The 18,562-nt window shown below is 40.7% G+C and overlaps 1 protein-coding gene across 9 annotated transcripts in view; it reads left to right on the top strand.

The window, feature by feature from the left end:
• The window catches only part of MTMR1 (myotubularin related protein 1), a 67,386-nt gene that overhangs the window by 17,761 nt on the left and 31,063 nt on the right, over positions 1-18,562 (top strand). For 3 of the 9 annotated variants that reach the window (XM_057539134.1, XM_057539138.1, XM_057539139.1), the window contains 7 exons: positions 6,322-6,397; positions 8,754-8,848; positions 9,244-9,351; positions 15,117-15,218; positions 15,537-15,620; positions 16,615-16,764; positions 17,575-17,763. In XM_057539134.1, coding sequence (XP_057395117.1) covers positions 6,322-6,397; positions 8,754-8,848; positions 9,244-9,351; positions 15,117-15,218; positions 15,537-15,620; positions 16,615-16,764; positions 17,575-17,763 — 804 coding nt within the window. Of the gene's footprint in view, positions 1-281; positions 306-939; positions 967-2,483; positions 2,535-6,321; positions 6,398-8,753; positions 8,849-9,243; positions 9,352-15,116; positions 15,219-15,536; positions 15,621-16,614; positions 16,765-17,574; positions 17,764-18,562 lie in introns of all 9 variants that reach the window. The other 6 variants (XM_057539131.1, XM_057539135.1, XM_057539133.1 and 3 more) reach the window with 3 other exon arrangements.

Genomic DNA, 18,562 nt, shown 5'->3' on the forward strand with positions numbered 1-18,562 from the left:
GACAGAAGGGGTTTGTGTTTAAAATAATGTAGTTTGTCTTAGCCTAAGGGCAATAAGTTTCTCCAAGTCATAGACTTGCCTGCAAATTATAGGACAAATGTGTTAGGATTGATTGGATATCGAATGGAACTTAGAGGGCAAATGTGTTAGGATCGATCTGCTCGGTTTTATTTGGAGGCGTATGATGTTTCTTAGGGCATGGGCTGGCGAACTTAATGGCATCTTTCATAGGTCAGTAGTGACGTGTCCGTGCTGATGATGTTCTGTGTTCTAACTGACAGGTTCTCAGGAGGCCTGATACAAGGGTAAGGATATTTGGCTTTCAGCCCATGGGCCTCCTCCTCGTGTGTTTCTGTGCTTTATCGAACACTTAGTCTATTTAGCGTTCTTTGCCTTCTCACTGATTTTATGAGTCACTCAGATCAGTTTGCTCTGCTGTGTCATAGCTTTCAGTGTTCACTAGAAATGCTTTATTTGTTACAACGTTTCTATGTGCGGAAAAAGCCAGTGTGTGTGAGGGCAGGATGCTAAAATTGTTACCACTGTGCAATACTGACTTCTGTTGTGTTACATGAATTCTGACCAAATGGGTATTCATGGCACCGGGTTTATAAGGCTAGGCCTACAGAGTCCTCTTAATTTAACCTCGTTCGTCATGTAATTCATGCTGAAGTATTTAATAACAACAAGAACAACAACAAAGTGGTCAGTTGTCCTCCTTCCTGAGTAGGAGATCTAAGTAAGATTTCAAGTCTTGATTACAAGATCAAGTAAGATTTCCTGTCTGCATGCTGAATCCCAAAAGCAGAAGTGCTAATCTTGAAGATAAATTTAGCAAAATCAGCCCCATTTAGTATTTCTTAAAATATAGAGGTAGCTGTTACAGCTCGTAGATTATAGTTTATAGTTTCCTCATGATTTTCCTTCCCTTTATTTCAGAATATTCATAAAACAAGACAAAGATTGGTAATGTGCATGCATTTAAACCTGAGTATCAGATGTTGAAAATTAACCTATTTCCATTAAATGACAACAATGTGGATTTTGACAGAATCATTTCATGACTTCAGTTTTAAAGCTTTAATCTTATTGAAGCCAATGAAGTAGTACAAAAATAAGCAGGTTAAATCAAATTCTTGTTATTCTAGTTGGTTTTTCTTTGTTTAATTTTGTTTTTATCATGTTTTCTTTTGCTCATGGGAATCATTTTCTTTCACTGATTCACATTGTTAAATATTAGTGTTTGGCTTTACACTTGCATGGACTTTGAAATGCTGTGGGGTTTTTTTTATTGTTGTTGTTTAGTCATTCATTCTTCTGTTTTTAAAATTTTTATCAAAGAATGATTCCGTTTTCTTTGTATTTAAAAAAAGAATGTAAATTTTAAAAACCTGGCTGCATTTAAAAAATTGTCCTGCTCTGAAGGGTAGCAGTACCAACTGTGTACTAAATTCAATCTGATGATAAAGTATAAAAATATTTTAAGTAGCTATTTTATTGTATTGACAAAAATGAAAGGTGGGAAAGAGTAAATTCTTTTAAAGCTTTGCTACTTCTTCACTGATTACCTCTTAAAGAAATGTAGTCATTAGAACCAAAGTTTCTTGAAGGAAAAATATATTGATGCTAAATTTTAATATTTTCAGCCTCAGAGACTTGATACAACTTTTAAAAGGTGTTATAATCTTGTCATCTTCAATATTCATGCTCATTATACCACCAGCTAAACTAAAAGTCCAAGTTCTTAGAGTTTCAAAAACTGATTCCTTAAAGAAATTAAGAAGAGTATACGTGTAAAGGGATTGGAAAAAATTTAGATAAAGATATGTGACGCTTTTCTTCGAAGCACGTTGATACTGTAATTAGAAATATTTAATATGGTTTTGAGTCATAAATCACAATATTTAATTAGCAGTAAGTAACAGAGTGTTTGTGTGTATCTGCATATGTATGACCCCAGCATGTGATATGCGCATGCACATGTGTGTGGAAATGTTGTTAATTCCAGTGGTGTTGACCCCTGGACAGCATAATAGTTCCTTTTTAAAACACATGTCTTTGAACTGCCTTTGTATTTTGGCTTGATTTTGTTCCTTGCCCTCTGTGGTATGTTTTATTTTCTATGAGCATGTTATGCGTCTGTTATTTTGTTTCTTGGCTGTATGCTGCAGTATTGCTTGATTTTAAAAAGACAGTACATTCTTTGAAACCCATGATGTTTGTTTGCTTTTCATTTTTCTACCCCAACACAAACACAGAATAGATACTCCATTTTAGGCTGAGGATGCTATAGATGGCCTACACGTTCTTTCCTTAACTCCAAGGGGGAAAATGTTGGGATATGCAAAGCCATGAAAGGTGTGTCGACTTTTACATGCTTACTGTCTCTTTAAAAAAGAACTTCTGTCTTTCACCTGTCTGTTTGCACGTGTTTCTCTTTCCCCTCTTTGCCTTTTCTTGTCCATGCACCTGGTGCTGTGCAGGAGATTCAGGAAGAACACAAGGGCTACCCTTCTGAAGCTGAAGCTGATCAGGTGGCAAGTTCTACGTGTTCATCTGTTTGTAGTTACAGATCGTGTATTTAGAAGCCATTTCATACTAGATTTCTAGACAATCAGCAAATGCTTTTTCCACTACAGTAGTACTCTCCTGTCCAAGTTTGGTAGATTCCATTATGACATTATTTGCAAAAATTGGTTTATCCAACATTTTGTCAACCAGAAATTTGTTCATCTCTGCTTCTTGGTTTTCCCAGGTAGATTTATTGATGAGGTTAATGAGCGTCAGTCATGACAGGATTCTGAAGTGCCTTCACAAAGACTTAGAGGGGACAGATGCATACGCTAAGCGTGCTCCTCGAGGGTGCAAACTTTGCTTTATTCAAATTTGCAAGGTCTGTACCCAGCACAGCGCCTGGCACGCTGTAGGTGTTTGTGGAATGAGTCCATGTATTTTATAGAAGAAAAAAAATCATCGAGGTTTCTTGAGTGCTTACTCTTTGCTCAGTACCTCTGGACTCTCAGGAGTTTTTTAAAGCAGCAGAATTTTCCCCAGAGCTTATGTATGAAACCTCTAGAAGAGCTGCTCTAGGGAAGCATGGCAAATTCCCTGTGCTCAGTTGTGCCTTTGCCCAGCCCACCCTCCCTTGGTGACCCTGGGAGCACCCTGAAGAGCCAGTTTGAAAAGCACTGCTTTCGGCAGGTGGCTGTTACAGAAACTATCCACCCAGCAGCCTTAGGTTCAGGAGGAGGAGAGAGTACTGGAGAGGCCAGGAAGTTGATGGGCCTTCAGCTGGACCTTCCTTCCGGGTCGCCGGCACAAGGTTGGGATGAGATCATCAGAGAGAATTCCTCAACTGGGCAACACCTTGAGCAAAAGCACCAAGAGGGCTGGGTGTGTTCACGAGACACATTTTATCCATAAGGACATTCCTTCTTTGATTATGCTGTACATGGGTTGGATAAATCAAGGGTCAAATCATGTCCTGTGCAACTTGGAAGTTGCAGTTAAAGCTTAATATAGCACAAGTGTGAGTGCTATCTCCTAACACCAGCTTTATAGAGGGAATCTACTGTACTCGCAAAGCAGTGAGCCTTTAATAGCCATTCTCCTCTCAAATTCCTATGCTAAAGCTGAATGTCTTTCCTGTACACAGCGAACCTTTTATGGGAATATCTGAAGCAGTAGGATCAATTGATTTGTTTTATTCTGATAGTTGCTTTTTCATCACTTAAAAAAGCATGTCCCAGATTTAATTATTAGTAGTGAGAGGTTTGTCTCACTCTGTCTCACCAACACGTTCATGCTTCATATAAATGCACAAGTATTTCAAGCCAGATTTAATATGATTATCAGAAGAGAAGAGAAACCTTTGATCTCCAGCCTCTATCTTGAGAGCCTTGTACCTTCTCAAAATGGTCCCAATCACTGCGCCTCCCATCAACAACATTTTATTAGTTAGTCCCGGGTTGAGGACTTTAAAGTGTTTGACATGACTTGCTGTAAAGCTTAAAGTGAATCAGACTTCCCCTCACCTCTTCCAGATTCAGTTGATTAGAACAGCTTGCTTTAGTAAATATATTTCAAAATAACATATTCCCATTTATTTTTAAATATCAGTTAAGGAATTTAAGTCTACATGATAATATTTACCCATTAAAATAAGCTTTAACAGTGTAACATTTGAAGTTATTTAAAACTTGAATATTGATTAAAATAGCTTTCTGACTTTGTAACTATATTATAAAAATAGTCACTAGTTTAGGCAATAAATTAAAGAAAGCAGACTTTCAAAAAAAAAGGCTTCTATTAAGATTGGTGATTTTTTTAGTGTTTCTAAAACTGGACATTTAAAAGTATAAATATTGGTTTATGCTTTATTGTGTCACAGATGTATTTCCAAATCACGTGTGAGTATAAATGAATCCACAAACACTTCTCTGTGTCCCCTTTAACAGTTCTCTATGTCCCTAAAAATGTTGATTGAGAAGTGTCTTAAAAACCAATCTGAAAACTAACACACCATTGTAAAGCAATCATACTCTAATAAAGATGTTTAAAAAAAAATTGAAAAAAACCCCACCAATCTGGGCTAAAAATTTAAACTGAATAAAACTGCTTAGGGGAACCATGAACACTAATCTGTATGATTTTAACCGTGCCATGAACACTAATCTGTATGCTTTTAACCGTGTACCTTGAGGAGGAGGGCGGACTGTGTCGTTTTGTGCCCTCCCCGAACGGACATACCTTGACCAACATTTAGCATTGAGTTTGCTCTTTATATTTTGACATTTTCCCTTCTTTATTTTATAAAATTGGATGAACCTACTATATATAGTGTTTTTAAATGGACCTTTAAGTCCCTTTATAAAATATATTGAAATATTCTTATAACTGTAAAAAATAATTATTTTGAATTTTCAATAATTTTGATTAGAATTATAAAATATCAATTTTTAATATTTTGCTTTACAAAATTATGCTGAAAATTAGTATTGTCTAATCTGTTTTCCGCTGAACACTAGTGACCTCCTGATGTTAACAGGTATTTTTTGGAGAAAGCCCCTGATGACTAGGTAGGGGAAATGCAGCCTACTCCAGCGCCCTCTGGCTGATTCAGCATGCATTAACATGCTAAAGCCTTGCCTCACCAAAAAAAAACCCCCCAAAAAACCCCCCCAAAAAACCTAGCTAAACTTGTTTCCTTTAACCCAGCATTTCCCAAACTTTTCCCAAAAAGTCCTATTCACATCTCTTGGGAATTTAATGCTCTATGAAACACAGCTTGGGAATTGCTGGGGTTTTGAACACCTTATTCTTATTCGTGACACGTTATGTCAGAGATGCCCAGGAGAAAGTGACCAGTTTCCTTGGCAGCATCTCACAGGGTGGCAGTACCTTGGAACAGGCACCGAGTTCAGGCTCTGGTCCCCAGCATTGTAGTTCAAGAACACCATTTTCTCAGCTCCCCTGAGTTATCTGGTACTATCCAACCAAGCTTGCAAGAGACTAGCTACTGGGCCACAGTGCAGATCTGGACATTTAGAAATGTGGGCATGTATCTTTCCAGCCATCCAAGACATCCTTTTCCTAGTGGCATTGTAGCAGGAACCCTGATACCTCATTAGCAATTTGCTTGGTGAGCGTGGAAACAGCACAGAGTGAACTGACTTGGGAGAAGCCTGATGAACACACCCTGCTCCACAGGAGTGGGTGAAATACTCTTGTCTGCCAGATGAGGGCGCATTCTTGTGGCCTGGATGGGATACACACTAACAGGACCACTTGCCCGTCCCAACTGTATGCTTTGTGCAGACGCAGGTAGCTGGGCTGCAGTACAGAAGCCTAGGGCTTTCCTTAGTAAGAGACCCCTCCCTGGTTTCTTGTTAATTAGACTTTGGGGTTTCCCACGCAGTCTCATAGCTGGGCCATTTCTACAGCTAACTAAGCATCTGCATCTAATGTTGATTTTATTTGTATTAGTTTCACGCTCAGAAGGTAACCTTTTTTTACCTTATTTCCAAATTCTGGAGGCACCTTGTAATAGCTGTCTGTGTCATGATCACAGTATCTATCTGTCACGTCAAGCCATTTCTGTATTAATGCTTTCTAACTGTGAACTTTAAATATGTGTAACAATTTGCTAGACTATGCAGCATGGCGTCCTGTGATGCTGAGCTTTGAAACTGTCTTGTACGGGGAGGGGGGGCATACATTCTGCACGCTTCTGTAGCCTCGTAGCAAGAGCGCAGAACACTACCATTCTTCCCAGGTCTGCAGTTGGAAAGTGAGATTTACTCCTGTTTGGTTTCTTGCCAGGCTCTAAGGGATGGAAATAAGCTGGCACAGATGGAAGAGGCACCCCTTTTCCCAGGAGAATCAATCAAGGCCATTGGTAAGTTTAACAAGTACACTTTGCTTATAGAGATCCATAAAATGAAATGGCACTTTACTCGCAAGCACAGATGATGTATGTGCTGGAGATCAGCCAGACCAATTTAATTAGGGGACAGATGGACTAGACCTAGTCATTCTTATTAATGTCACCATGACCTTAAGAGATAAGGGACTGTAGAGGACCCGTTTAAGCTCTGAGCGAGTCTTAGGTGGCAGTACCAACAGAAGAGGGGTCCAGCTTTTCCCCATGAACTGAAGGCTGATGAGACTCTCACGGTAACGTCAGTTCGCTGCTTTGTTGGAAGGCTTCACTATAAGGAAAACGTATTGACAGACGATCCATATCATACTTTTAATGACAGTTTTGAGAACTTGGCAAAGACATTTTAGTGGCTTATAAGAGTCCAGAAAGTACAATTTTAGTGCAGGAAAAGGGCATGTGTCGCCACCCTGGATTGTAAGGGCGACGGCCTGAGGCGGACTGCCGGGGCTGGAGGGGCGGGCAGCCGGCTGCGGCCTCTTCACCTCACGATCGCCGGGGTTAGGTCGGACGGCCTGCTTTGCGAGGCCGAGTGCCGCCTTCTTCCCTCATGGCTGTCTCCCGAAGGCGCGTGCCGGGTCTCAGAGCACGGTCATCTTGCGTTTGAGTAGCTGGGCTCTATCAGGACCTCCAAACAACTACTCCTGCTGGATAGCCTAGTCTGTGGCTCAGGACTCTGTTCAGCCCGACCTGAATTTCGAAACTGTTTTTCTCTTTGGCTTCTGGAACTTCATTCACTCCTGGTGCTCCTCTGGCCTCTCTGGGCTTTCCTCTTCTGGGAGCGTTTCTAGCCCTGCCTCCGTGCTGCTCTGGGAACGATCTGACTACAATGCAGAGCTAATTATGTCATGCCTCTTCTTCTGCGGACAACAGACTTCACAGATTCAAAGTGAACGTGAACAGTTTTGACACATTTATACACCTGGGAAACGATCATCACAGTCAAGATAATGAACATATCCACCAGCCCCCAGAAGTTTCCTTAGGCCCCTTTATATCCCTCTCCCCCGTGCCTTCTCCCCCTTCCCCAGGCACTATAGGCTAGTTGTTATTTTCTGGAGTTTTATAGAAATGGAATCATTGAGTATGTTCTTCTGTCTACTTATCCCGTTCTGCATAATTATTGTGATAGTCTTCCATATTGTGAGTGCCATGGGTCAGCAGTCATGCCTTTTCATTGCTGCGTAGTACTCCACTGTGTGTGCTTATCCATTCATCTATTGATGGACGCTTGGGTTGTTTCTGCTGTTTGGCTATTACAAATAAAACTGCTATGAACACTCATGAACAAGTCTTCTTTGGCCTCGTGTCCCATCATCCTCGTGCACCCTTTGACCCAGCCACACTAACCTCTGGCAACTCACTGGTCTCTCCTCCCTTCCCCTCCCCCGCTTCCCTGCTGAGTTAAGTCATTCCTTTTCTGAGCTCTTATCACATTGAGTCTACATGGTTCTGATAGCATTTATCAGGTTATATGGTAATTTTCTGTGTAGTATCTCTCACGGGTCACCTGGTGGGCAGGAACCTTGTCCAGGTATACCCAGAACCCCAACAATAGGAGCCGCTCGGTATATAATGAGTTACAGAAAAGTTTATGCAAGTGTTTTGAGAATTTGGCTGAATGACATCTTTTGTACCATTATTCATCCCCTCGGACTCATCTGTAGCTGTGTCCATTCCTGCCATTTCAATGGAACAGCACTTTGGGAAGATTGGGAAGACGTGGTATCTTTGTGATAGGCGTGAGCTTCTTAACATTCATAGGAGTCATATATGTTGTTGATTTTGATATGAAAGATATTGATATTGATATTAACGTTAAGAAAATAAAATTGATATGGAAGCTGATGAAGAATTTGAAGCAGTCTTTTCCCACTTCATTGATGTGGTTTTGGTTTTTGTCATCTGTAAAGCAGTTTCTTTGGAGGTGCATCAGGGGACAGTGTTTAGCTTTAGTTAGTTTTCATTAGCAGTGATTTATGAAATGGTAGCCCAGGTTTTTCAGAGTTTAATTAATGTTTTTGAATGTGATTAATTTATCACTCAGGGAAAACGTGAACCACTTGGAAAAAAATGACAAAATGTAACTTATTATGAGGCCTTTTACTTAAAACCTCAAGTAGCAAATCAAAACTTTGTTTTAAAAAATGGAATTTTATTAGAAGACTGTCCATCTATGCCTTTATTTAAAGTAATGAAAGAACTTAAATTCCTAGAGAACTGGAATCACAAATTTATATATTTGGAAACTCATGTTAAGATTTATTGACACAAGTCAACGGCAGTAGGTGATATTTTGGGTTTTTTCTTTCAGTGAAAGATGTCATGTATATCTGCCCATTTGTGGGAGCAGTGAGTGGCACCCTGACAGTGACAGACTTTAAGATGTACTTCAAGAATGTAGAGAGAGTGAGTATTTAAAAGTGTGTTTTATTTTTTTTAAAAACTGCAGAAGAAAGTAAACAATAAAGAAGACAATAAATAGTATCCTGAAATCCCATCACCCTGAGAGAAACAGAGGGTCAGTTTTAAGATGCGCGCATTTGCAAGCAGATTTTGTATCTTAAAAAAAAAAAAAAAGGCTGATAAGTAGCACTTCCACCTGCACTGGGGGTGAGGGGGTTGTTTAATTGTAGTCTGGACGTCTACTTCACAAAGCAGGTTATAAATCAGACTTCGGTGTCATAGCCAGGACCAAGAGGAAACGTGAAGTAAGCAAACGTGTTTTAAGCCAGCGAAGACTTAAAATGGGAAGGCTCTGTTAGCCGATACTGATTGGCATTCATGTTAACTTGTGAACCCAGGACCCGCATTTCGTCCTCGATGTCCCCCTGGGAGTGATCAGCAGAGTTGAGAAGATTGGAGCGCAGAGCCATGGAGACAACTCTTGTGGCATAGAGATCATGTGCAAGGTACGGTCCAGACACGAGAGAAACTTAGAGGGGGCGGCTAGCTTGGAACTTCTTCACAGCCTTTGGACAGTAAGAGTAATTCGGACATTAGTGACTCAGATGTTTTCAGGACCCAGACCTCTTCAACCTTTCATCAGCCAATTCAGACCATTATATAAACCGTTGAAGTAAACCGCTTCTTTTCCATTGAAGTGTTCTAATTAACATGGACCTGTAACCTAGGCGGTGACGATATTTGCTACATTTCAGAGAAATCAAGTGGAAAGCAGAGATCAATATTTTTTCCAGTTTGTCGTGATAAGACTAGTCTTCAGTCAGAGACTTCCTAAAGGGACAACAATATTCATAAATTCTGTGATTAAAAACACAGTTAAGTTTCTTGGCTATGTTGGAATTTGCACCTGAGCCATGCTTATTTTTGGTTTTCGCCCCTTCCTCCAAGGGGTTAAGTAAAATTTGTGTGACAGCTTTGATGAGGACTAGTCATTTAAGAAACTCCTTAACTGATGTTTTATTCCCAATGACTTTGCCTCATGGAATACAGTTTACTAACAAACCCACCTAAAATACCAGGCAAGAGATCCGGCCTACAGCATCATCAAGGTCCCTTCCCAACTTGGGGTTTGGATTAGATTCCTGCCAGTCTGTTTGCTTTGATCAAATCTCTGAGGAGACGTTCCTCTGGTTGGCCCTAGACTGCAGTTGAATCCACTTTTTCAAATAACCCTTTACCGTGCCAGGTCGGGAATCTGCTGGCTTACTAGGCTCACCTTGGGCGCCACACGGCAGTCCTCCCCTAGGACCAATCACTGCTGTCCCGATTCTCAGTCCAGCGTGCCGCACGCAGAGCAGTGCGAAGCCGTTGCAGAACTGAAACCAGAGGGGGGTTTGATCAATTCTGCAATTCTGGAACAGGTCATTTCCCTACTCAGAACTCTTCACTAGCTGCCCATTACCCTTGGGCTGCAGGAAAAACTTACAGAGACCCCGCGGTGTGAGCCGGACTTCCTTTCCTCAGCAGCTCCCTCTCCAGCCACCCTCCCCTTGTTCTTGCCATCCAGGTTCCTAGAGTTGTTCACACTTGCCTTGTACCCCCCAATCCCCACCCCACACAAACTCCTGGGGCTTCACACATGCTGTTTCCTTTGCTTGTAACGCCTTTCCCTCTGAGCAATCCTAAATAGCAAGTCAGCTCAGTCCGTGAGCTGGCACGTGTGTAGCCAAAGTAGCTTGGAGGGAGGGCACAGCAGGAACTTACGTCACTTAGGCAGATGTCCTGTGGCTGTTTTCCTATGGTATATTTTGTGGCTGGGGTGAGTTTTTGCTAATAGCTGCTTTAAAATGTTTTCCAGCCTAGAATTACCAGGGCCGTGCTTAAACAGGTGATATGCAATTCAAAAAGTACAAAAACTGTGTGTAGTAAAAAGTTTCTCTCCACCCAACACCCAGCCACCCTGATCTGCTCCCTGCAGGCACCCACTGTTACCAGTTTCCACAGATGGCCTATGCACACAAGTATGTATTTGAAAATGTGAATGGTTGTATATTACATACACTGTGCTGCCCCTTTTTTTCCCCCCTTAACCATGTATCTTGTGTCTCCTTAAGAGCAGTATATAACGAGCTGCTTCTTGTTTGTAACAGCTCCATAGTATTCCATTAGTGGTACTGTAGTACATTTAGCCAGACCCTGTTTATTTTTTATTTATTTATTTTAACATCTTTATTGAAGTATAATTGCTTTACAATGGTGTGTTTCTGCTTTATAACAAAGTGAATCAGTTATTCATATACATATATCCCTATATCTCTTCCGTCTTGCATCTCCCTCCCTCCCACCCTCCCTATCCCACCTCTCTAGGTGGTCACAAAGCACCGAGCTGATCTCCCTGTGCTATGCGGCTGCTTCCCACTAGCTATCTATTTTACATTTGGTAGTGTATATATGTCCATGCCACTCTCTCACTTTGTCCCAGCTTATCCCACCCCCTCCCCATATCCTCAAGTCCATTCTCTAGTAGGTCTGTGTCTTTATTCCCATCTTGCCCCTAAGTTCTTTATGACCATTTTTTTTTCAGATTCCATATATATGTGTTAGCATACGGTATTTGTTTTTCTCTCTCTGACTTACTTCACCCTGTATGACAGACTCTAGGTCCATCCACCTCACTTCAAATGACTCAATTTCGTTTCTTTTTATGGCTGAGTAATATTCCATTGTATATATGTGCCACATCTTCTTTATCCATTCATCTGTTGATGGACACTTCGGTTGCTTCCATGTACCGGCTATTGTAAATAAAGCTGCAGTGAACATTGTGGTACATGACTCTTTTTGAATTATGGTTTTCTCAGGGTATATGCCCAGTAGTGTGATTGCTGGGTCGTAGGGTAGTTCTATTTTTAGTTTTTTAAGGAACATCCATACTGTTCTCCATAATGGCTGTATCAATTTATATTCCCACCAACAGTGCAAGAGGGTCCCCTTTTCTCCACATCCTCTCCAGCATTTATTGTTTGTAGATTTTTTCATGATGGCCATTCTGACCGGTGTGAGATGATATCTCATTGTAGTTTTGACTTGCATTTCTCTAATGATTAATGATGTTGAGCATTCTTTCATGTGTTTGTTGGCAATCTGTATCTCTTCTTTGGAGAAATGTCTATTTAGGTCTTCTGCCCATTTTTGGATTGGGTTGTTTGTTTTTTTGATATTGAGCTGCATGAGCTGCTTGTAAATTTTGGAGATTAATCCTTTGTCAGTTGCTTCATTTGCAAATATTTTCTCCCATTCTGAGGGTTGTCTTTTGGTCTTGTTTATTATTTCCTTTGCTGTGCAAAAGGTTTTAAGTTTCATTAGGTCCCATTTGTTTATTTTTGCTTTTATTTCCATTTCTCTAGGAGGTGGGTCAAAAAGGATCTTGCTGTGATTTATGTCATAGAGTGTTCTGCCTATGTCTTCCTCTAAGAGTTTGATAGTGTCTGGCCTTACATTTAGGTCTTCAATCCATTTTGAGTTTATTTTTGTGTATGGTGTTAGGGAGTGTTCTAATTTCATTCTTTTACATGTAGCTGTCCAGTTTTCCCAGCACCACTTATTGAAGAGGCTGTCTTTTCTCCACTGTATATTCTTGCCTCCTTTATCAAAGATTAGTTGACCATATGTGCGTGGGTTTATCTGTGGGCTTTCTATCCTGTTCCATTGATGTATATTTCTGTTTTTGTGCCAGTACCATACTGTCTTGATTACTGTAGCTTTGTAGTATAGTCTGAAGTCAGGGAGCCTGATTCCTCCAGCTCCATTTTTCGTTCTCAAGATTGCTTTGGCTATTCAGGGTCTTTTGTGTTTCCATACAAATTGTGAAATTTTTTGTTCTAGTTCTGTGAAAAGTGCCAGTGGTAGTTTGATAGGGATTGTATTGAATCTGTAGATTGCTTTGGGTAGTAGAGTCATTTTCACAATGTTGATTCTTCCAATCCAGGAACATGGTATATCTCTCCATCTATTTGTATCATCTTTAATTTCTTTCATCAGTGTCCTATAATTTTCTGCATACAGGTCTTTTGTCTCCTTAGGTAGGTTTATTCCTAGATATTTTATTCCTTTTGTTGCAATGGTAAACGGGAGTGTTTTCTTAATTTCTCTTCCAGATTTTTCATCATTAGTGTATAGGAATGCTAGAGATTTCTGTGCATTAATTTTGTATCCTGCTACCTTGCCAAATTCATTGATTAGCTCTAGTAGTTTTCTGGTAGCATCTTTAGGATTCTCTATGTATAGTATCATGTCATCTGCAAACAGTGACAGCTTTACTTCTTCTTTTCCGATTTGGATTCCTTTTATTTCTTTTTCTTCTCTGATTGCTGTGGCTAAAACTTCCAAAACTATGTTGAATAATAGTGGTGAGAGTGGGCAGCCTTGTCTTGTTCCTAATCTTAGTGGAGATGGTTTCAGTTTTTCACCATTGAGGACGATGTTGGCTGTGGATTTGTCATATATGGCCTTTATTATGTCGAGGTAAGTTCCCTCTGTGTCTACTTTCTGGAGGGTTTTTATCATAAATGGGTGTTGAATTTTGTTGAAAGCTTCCTCTGCATCTGTTGAGATGATCATATGGATTTTCTCCTTCAATTTGTTAATAAGGTGTATCACATTGATTGATTTGCGTATATTGAAGAATCCTTGCATTCCTGGGATAAACCCCACTTGATCGTGGTGTATGGTCCTTTTAATGTGCTGTTGGATTCTGTTTGCTAGTATTTTGTTGAGGATTTTTGCATCTATGTTCATCAGTGATATTGGCCTGTAGTTTTCTTTCTTTGTGACATCTTTGTCTGGTTTTGGTATCAGGGTGATGGTGGCCTCATAGAATGAGTTTAGGAGTGTTCCTCCCTCTGCTATATTTTGGAAGAGTTTGAGAAGGAAAGGTGTTAACTGTTCTCTAAATGTTTGATAGAATTCGCCTGGGAAGCCCCCTGGTCCTGGGCTTTTGTTTGTTGGAAGATTTTAAATCACAGTCTCAATTTCAGTACTTGTGATTGGTCTGTTCATATTTTCTGTTTCTTCCTGGTTCAGTCTCGGTAGGTTGTGCATTTCTAAGAATTTGTCCATTTCTTCCAGGTTGTCCATTTTATTGGCATATAGTTGCTTGTAGTAGTCTCTAGCCAGACCCTGTTTATTGATGGACATTTAGGTTAGTATTTCCATTCTTTCGCTGTTACAAATAATATCACAACAGTAACTTCCTCACTTCCGCAATTGCTCTTGATTTAATTTGTTTGTGGTCATATTTATTTTCAAATCTGATGTAAGGTTAAAGAAGAATGAGATTTTTGTGTTTAGCTAATGATGTAGGTTTAGAAGGGTCAGGGGGTAGTGCTCAGATCAGTCCCAGGAAGAAACTGCACCGTCAGAGCCACCTCGTTGGCATTGCTCCTGACAACTTCCACTTGAGCTTTGGGCCGGCAGCTCTCATGGCAGGGTGCTTTCAGAAACCGATCTTGAGAAACGGCATTATAATTTCTGTAAGGAAGTCACTGAGGGCCATACATGACACAGAGTCCTTGCTATGAGTTCAGAGGAGAAACGTCTGTCGCATTTCTATTTGATGGATGGTGTGAATTCCGTAATTGACTCTTTTAGCAGCTTAAAGCCCACAACTGATTCTGTGGCACACCTTTAGCAAGTAAGTGCACAGGACTTGATGGCATGTCTTTTATGTACTAACCTTATTCTTGGTTCCATCTGATGAGGTTTTTCCGCAACATGTCCCCTTTGTTCCAATTTCCTCACTTAATCTTTTATTATCTTGTTGGAGGTGCTTTGCGAATTGCCTCGGTATCCACTGGTGATTGGTTACAGGACACCCCCCTCCCTCCAGCAAATACCCAAATCTGGGGCGCTTAAGTCCCCTTATATAAAATGGCGTTAGTATTTGTATACAGCCTACGCACATCCTCCTGTGTACTTTAAATTATCTCTAGATTACTTATAATACCTAATACAATGTCAGTGCTATGTAGGTAGTTGTTGGCACTCTGCTAATTCAAGTTTTGTGTTTTGGAGCTTTCTGGAACTTTTTCCCCCAGTGTTTTCGATCCGTGCTTGGTTGAATCTGTGGATGTGGAGCCTGCAGATAGGGAGGGCCGACTATATTTCATGAGAAATGAATAAAAATATTTTATTTATCTCTTCGTGGCATGGTGTCTACTTCATAGGTACTCAATACATGTTGAATAAACAAGTTTTGCTAATTGTTTAACAGGATATGAGGAACTTGCGACTTGCTTATAAACAAGAAGAACAGAGTAAACTAGGGATATTTGAAAACCTCAACAAACATGCATTTCCTCTTTCCAATGGGCAGGTAAGTATACCAAAATAAATCTTTTTATGTGTGGGTCTAAATGCCTTCGTGGAGGTCTAAAAATTTCATGTTTAACTATTCTTTCTTCCAGAGGTTTCCTTTATCTCTTTTCTCCCTGTTGGTAACTACTATTAGAATATTTAAAATTTGTCAGTTCTGTGTAGGATGAAGAAAACTGCCAATTTGTTGCTTCAAAATTTACAGATTAAAGTAGGAATCTTTATACATTCAGCTCATAACTGAATGAAAAGCTTTAATAGTGGGCATATGACATAGCAAAGAAATGCTGACATATGTATTTTGTGGTTTTATATCCAGACACTCTTTGCATTCAACTATAAAGAAAAATTTCCAGTGAATGGATGGAAAGTTTATGATCCAGTATCTGAATATAAAAGACAGGTAAAGTGTGTTGCTTATCAACCGGAAAATAATAGGTTGAGCATCTTTTTCCTAAAAGGGTAGAAATGTAGTGGAGAAGAAACCTTTTGAAACATGTTGTCCATGGGTGTAACTCATCTAGTTTGTGGGTTCTTCAGCTCTGGATGTCCATTCTCCCCATACCAAACCTTTGGTTATGGTGCTGTTTGTTCTTCCTTTTTCCAGAGTGCAAGTGGAGTACAGGGACGGGGGTTGACAAACCAAACCAGCCAGATGGTTTTTATTAGATATTCTGGTAGCAAATTGATGAGCTAGGATCAAAACCAATGGTTTAAATTCGATTTTAAGTATATGGCATGGCTACAGCAGTCCGATGAGGTGTCCCTATGCCTAGAAGCTCTTCAGTGCGTGGTTAGTTTGAAGATACTCCAATCAGACATTATTTTCATGACATTTACTCTTTGCCTGCACCTTATATTTGGTATGGTCATTTTATATTCCTTATTTTAGACATTTTTAAGAACTTTCTGCTTCTCTAAATGACTTCCATGGGTATTTTTAGGAACAGCACTATGCTCATTCGTTATAGAAAACATGACAAGAAATGCATACGACTGGGATTCAAGTATACAATTTTCATGTTTTAGTATGTTTGGAAATTATGCTTCATTAGGTTTTTTTTTAAAATGAGTTAGGTAGGAAATGGCTTATATTAAATAAATGTGTATTTAAACTTTTAAGTGGCAACGAACAATGAATTACAAATGGATTTTAGTAGAAAATAAGAAATGGGGACTTCCCTAGCGGTCAAGTGGTTAAGACTCCGCGCTTCCACTGCAGGGGGCTCGGGTCTGATCCCTGGTCGGGGAACTAAGATCCCGCATGCCATGGCCAAAAAAATCAATCAATCAATAAATTTTTGAAAAAAAAGAAAAGAAGAAATGGATGTGGTTCACGCTTAGTACTTTTTGAAAGTGTAAAAGTGTGCTCCTCTCCGCCCCCTGACACCCTGCAGGGCTTGCCAAATGAGAGTTGGAAAATATCCAAAGTAAACAGTAATTATGAGCTCTGTGACACCTACCCCGCCATCATTGTCGTGCCAACTAGTGTAAAAGATGACGACCTTTCAAAAGTGGCAGCGTTTCGAGCAAAAGGCAGAATCCCGGTAAGTAATAAACATTGTCATTTAGATATAAATATATACTGTACTCGATCTAATATGGAAAAAAGCAAGACAGAAAAAATTTAGTGAATCATCCTCGAGAAAATGCATTCTTTCTTAGATACTGAGTGCAAGGCTCTACCTATACTGGAAGGGGCACCATTGCAAAAGTAGACAGCAGCCAGCAGGGGGTGAAGTTTTTTAAACAGCTTTGTTGATATATAAAAAAAACTCCATGTGTTTAATGGATACAATTTGATGAGTTTCGATATATGTGTACACCCAGGATTCTATCACCACAGAGAAGCAGGGAGCGAACGTTTTTGAGCCCCGAGTTTGTGCTCTGGTATAACCCTGAGTCACTTGGCTGCTGGAGGAAAATGGGAGGTTTGGGGTCTTAGCTTTAGATTTCATTAAGAGACTGTATATTTACTTTGTCCTCATACGGCCACGTACGCCACTGTTGAGATCCAAAGGTGTTTTTAAATTAGGAGACAAAATAAAACTAGTCAATCAAATAGAAATGGGGCTTGATGTCAGTCATAGTTTGACTTAGTCTCTGGTTTTCTTAGAATCATAGAATTTTAAAGGTAGACGGCGATTCTTAGAGCTCATTTAGTCAGACTTCTTTCAGCCTGACCCAAACATTGAGTCCCAGGGCCACTATCACGCTGTCCTCAGGCTGACTCCTCCCCTTTGAGGAAAATATGCAGAAGCAGCTGTGCTTGAGAAGAGAACTTGTTTTCACTACCTGGTCATTAGAGCACGTATTATTTTAGGACCGTACTAATATTTATGGTCTTCAAACACTAGGTGTTGTCATGGATTCATCCAGAAAGTCAGGCAACGATTACCCGTTGCAGCCAGCCGCTTGTGGGTCCCAATGATAAACGCTGCAAGGAAGATGAGAAGTACCTGCAAACGATCATGGATGCTAATGCGCAGGCCCACAAACTCATCATCTTTGACGCCCGGCAAAACAAGGTCGCCAGCACCAACAAGGTACACTGTTGATGCCGCTGCAGAAGGTTTCCTTCTGTACTGCTTGTAAACCATCATGCCGTTCAAAGAGCCCAGTGAGGGTGGGCTCTGGCGGGGTAGCCCACAGCCGGGCCTCCTGGGTCCCTAGCCCTCGGGAATCCTGTCGTCTCATTGCCCCTCCACAATCCTGTCTGCTGAACTAATTAAGTAAAGACCCAGAAAGAGAATGATCGCCTAGAGGATCTAGTAAGTATTTTAATGAAAGGATCATGAGGCCCTTGGAAGTCCCTTTAATCTGTGAACTATGGTGATTACTTGATTAATTCATATCTGCCTGAAGTTCTGTTAGAATGGACTCAGCTATGTGAAACAAGGCAGATACACAAAGTTGCCATCCGCACCCAGCTCCCATCTGATCCCCACCAGCTGAAGAGGCCCAGGCTGTGCGGTCAAGCCTCCAGTACCCGCTTTCCAACGGGAAGGGCTCTGAACGGCGTCATTTCTGTTTCCCACAAATGACTTGCTGATAGTGTGGTCCCGCAGGCAGGCCTCTGGCAGTAAGAGTCCTGACCCCTCCACAAGGAATTTCAGGTATGAGGATGGTGGGGACAGCCCTTACCATCTCATGCCTACCTGTAAGGTGACGCTCGGGTAATAAACACGTAATGAGCATGTACTAGGGACAAGGTGCTGGGGGAAACACCAGGACAGACAAGGCTACACGTAGGAGGTGTCAGCTCAGTGTGCTGGGGAGCTCGTGCCGCTGGGCGAGGCTTCACAGAGAAGGTGACATTTGAGCTGGCTTTGGATGATCAGCGGG

This window comes from Balaenoptera acutorostrata, chromosome X, assembly GCF_949987535.1.
Source record: "Balaenoptera acutorostrata chromosome X, mBalAcu1.1, whole genome shotgun sequence".
Lineage (NCBI taxonomy): Eukaryota > Metazoa > Chordata > Mammalia > Artiodactyla > Balaenopteridae > Balaenoptera > Balaenoptera acutorostrata.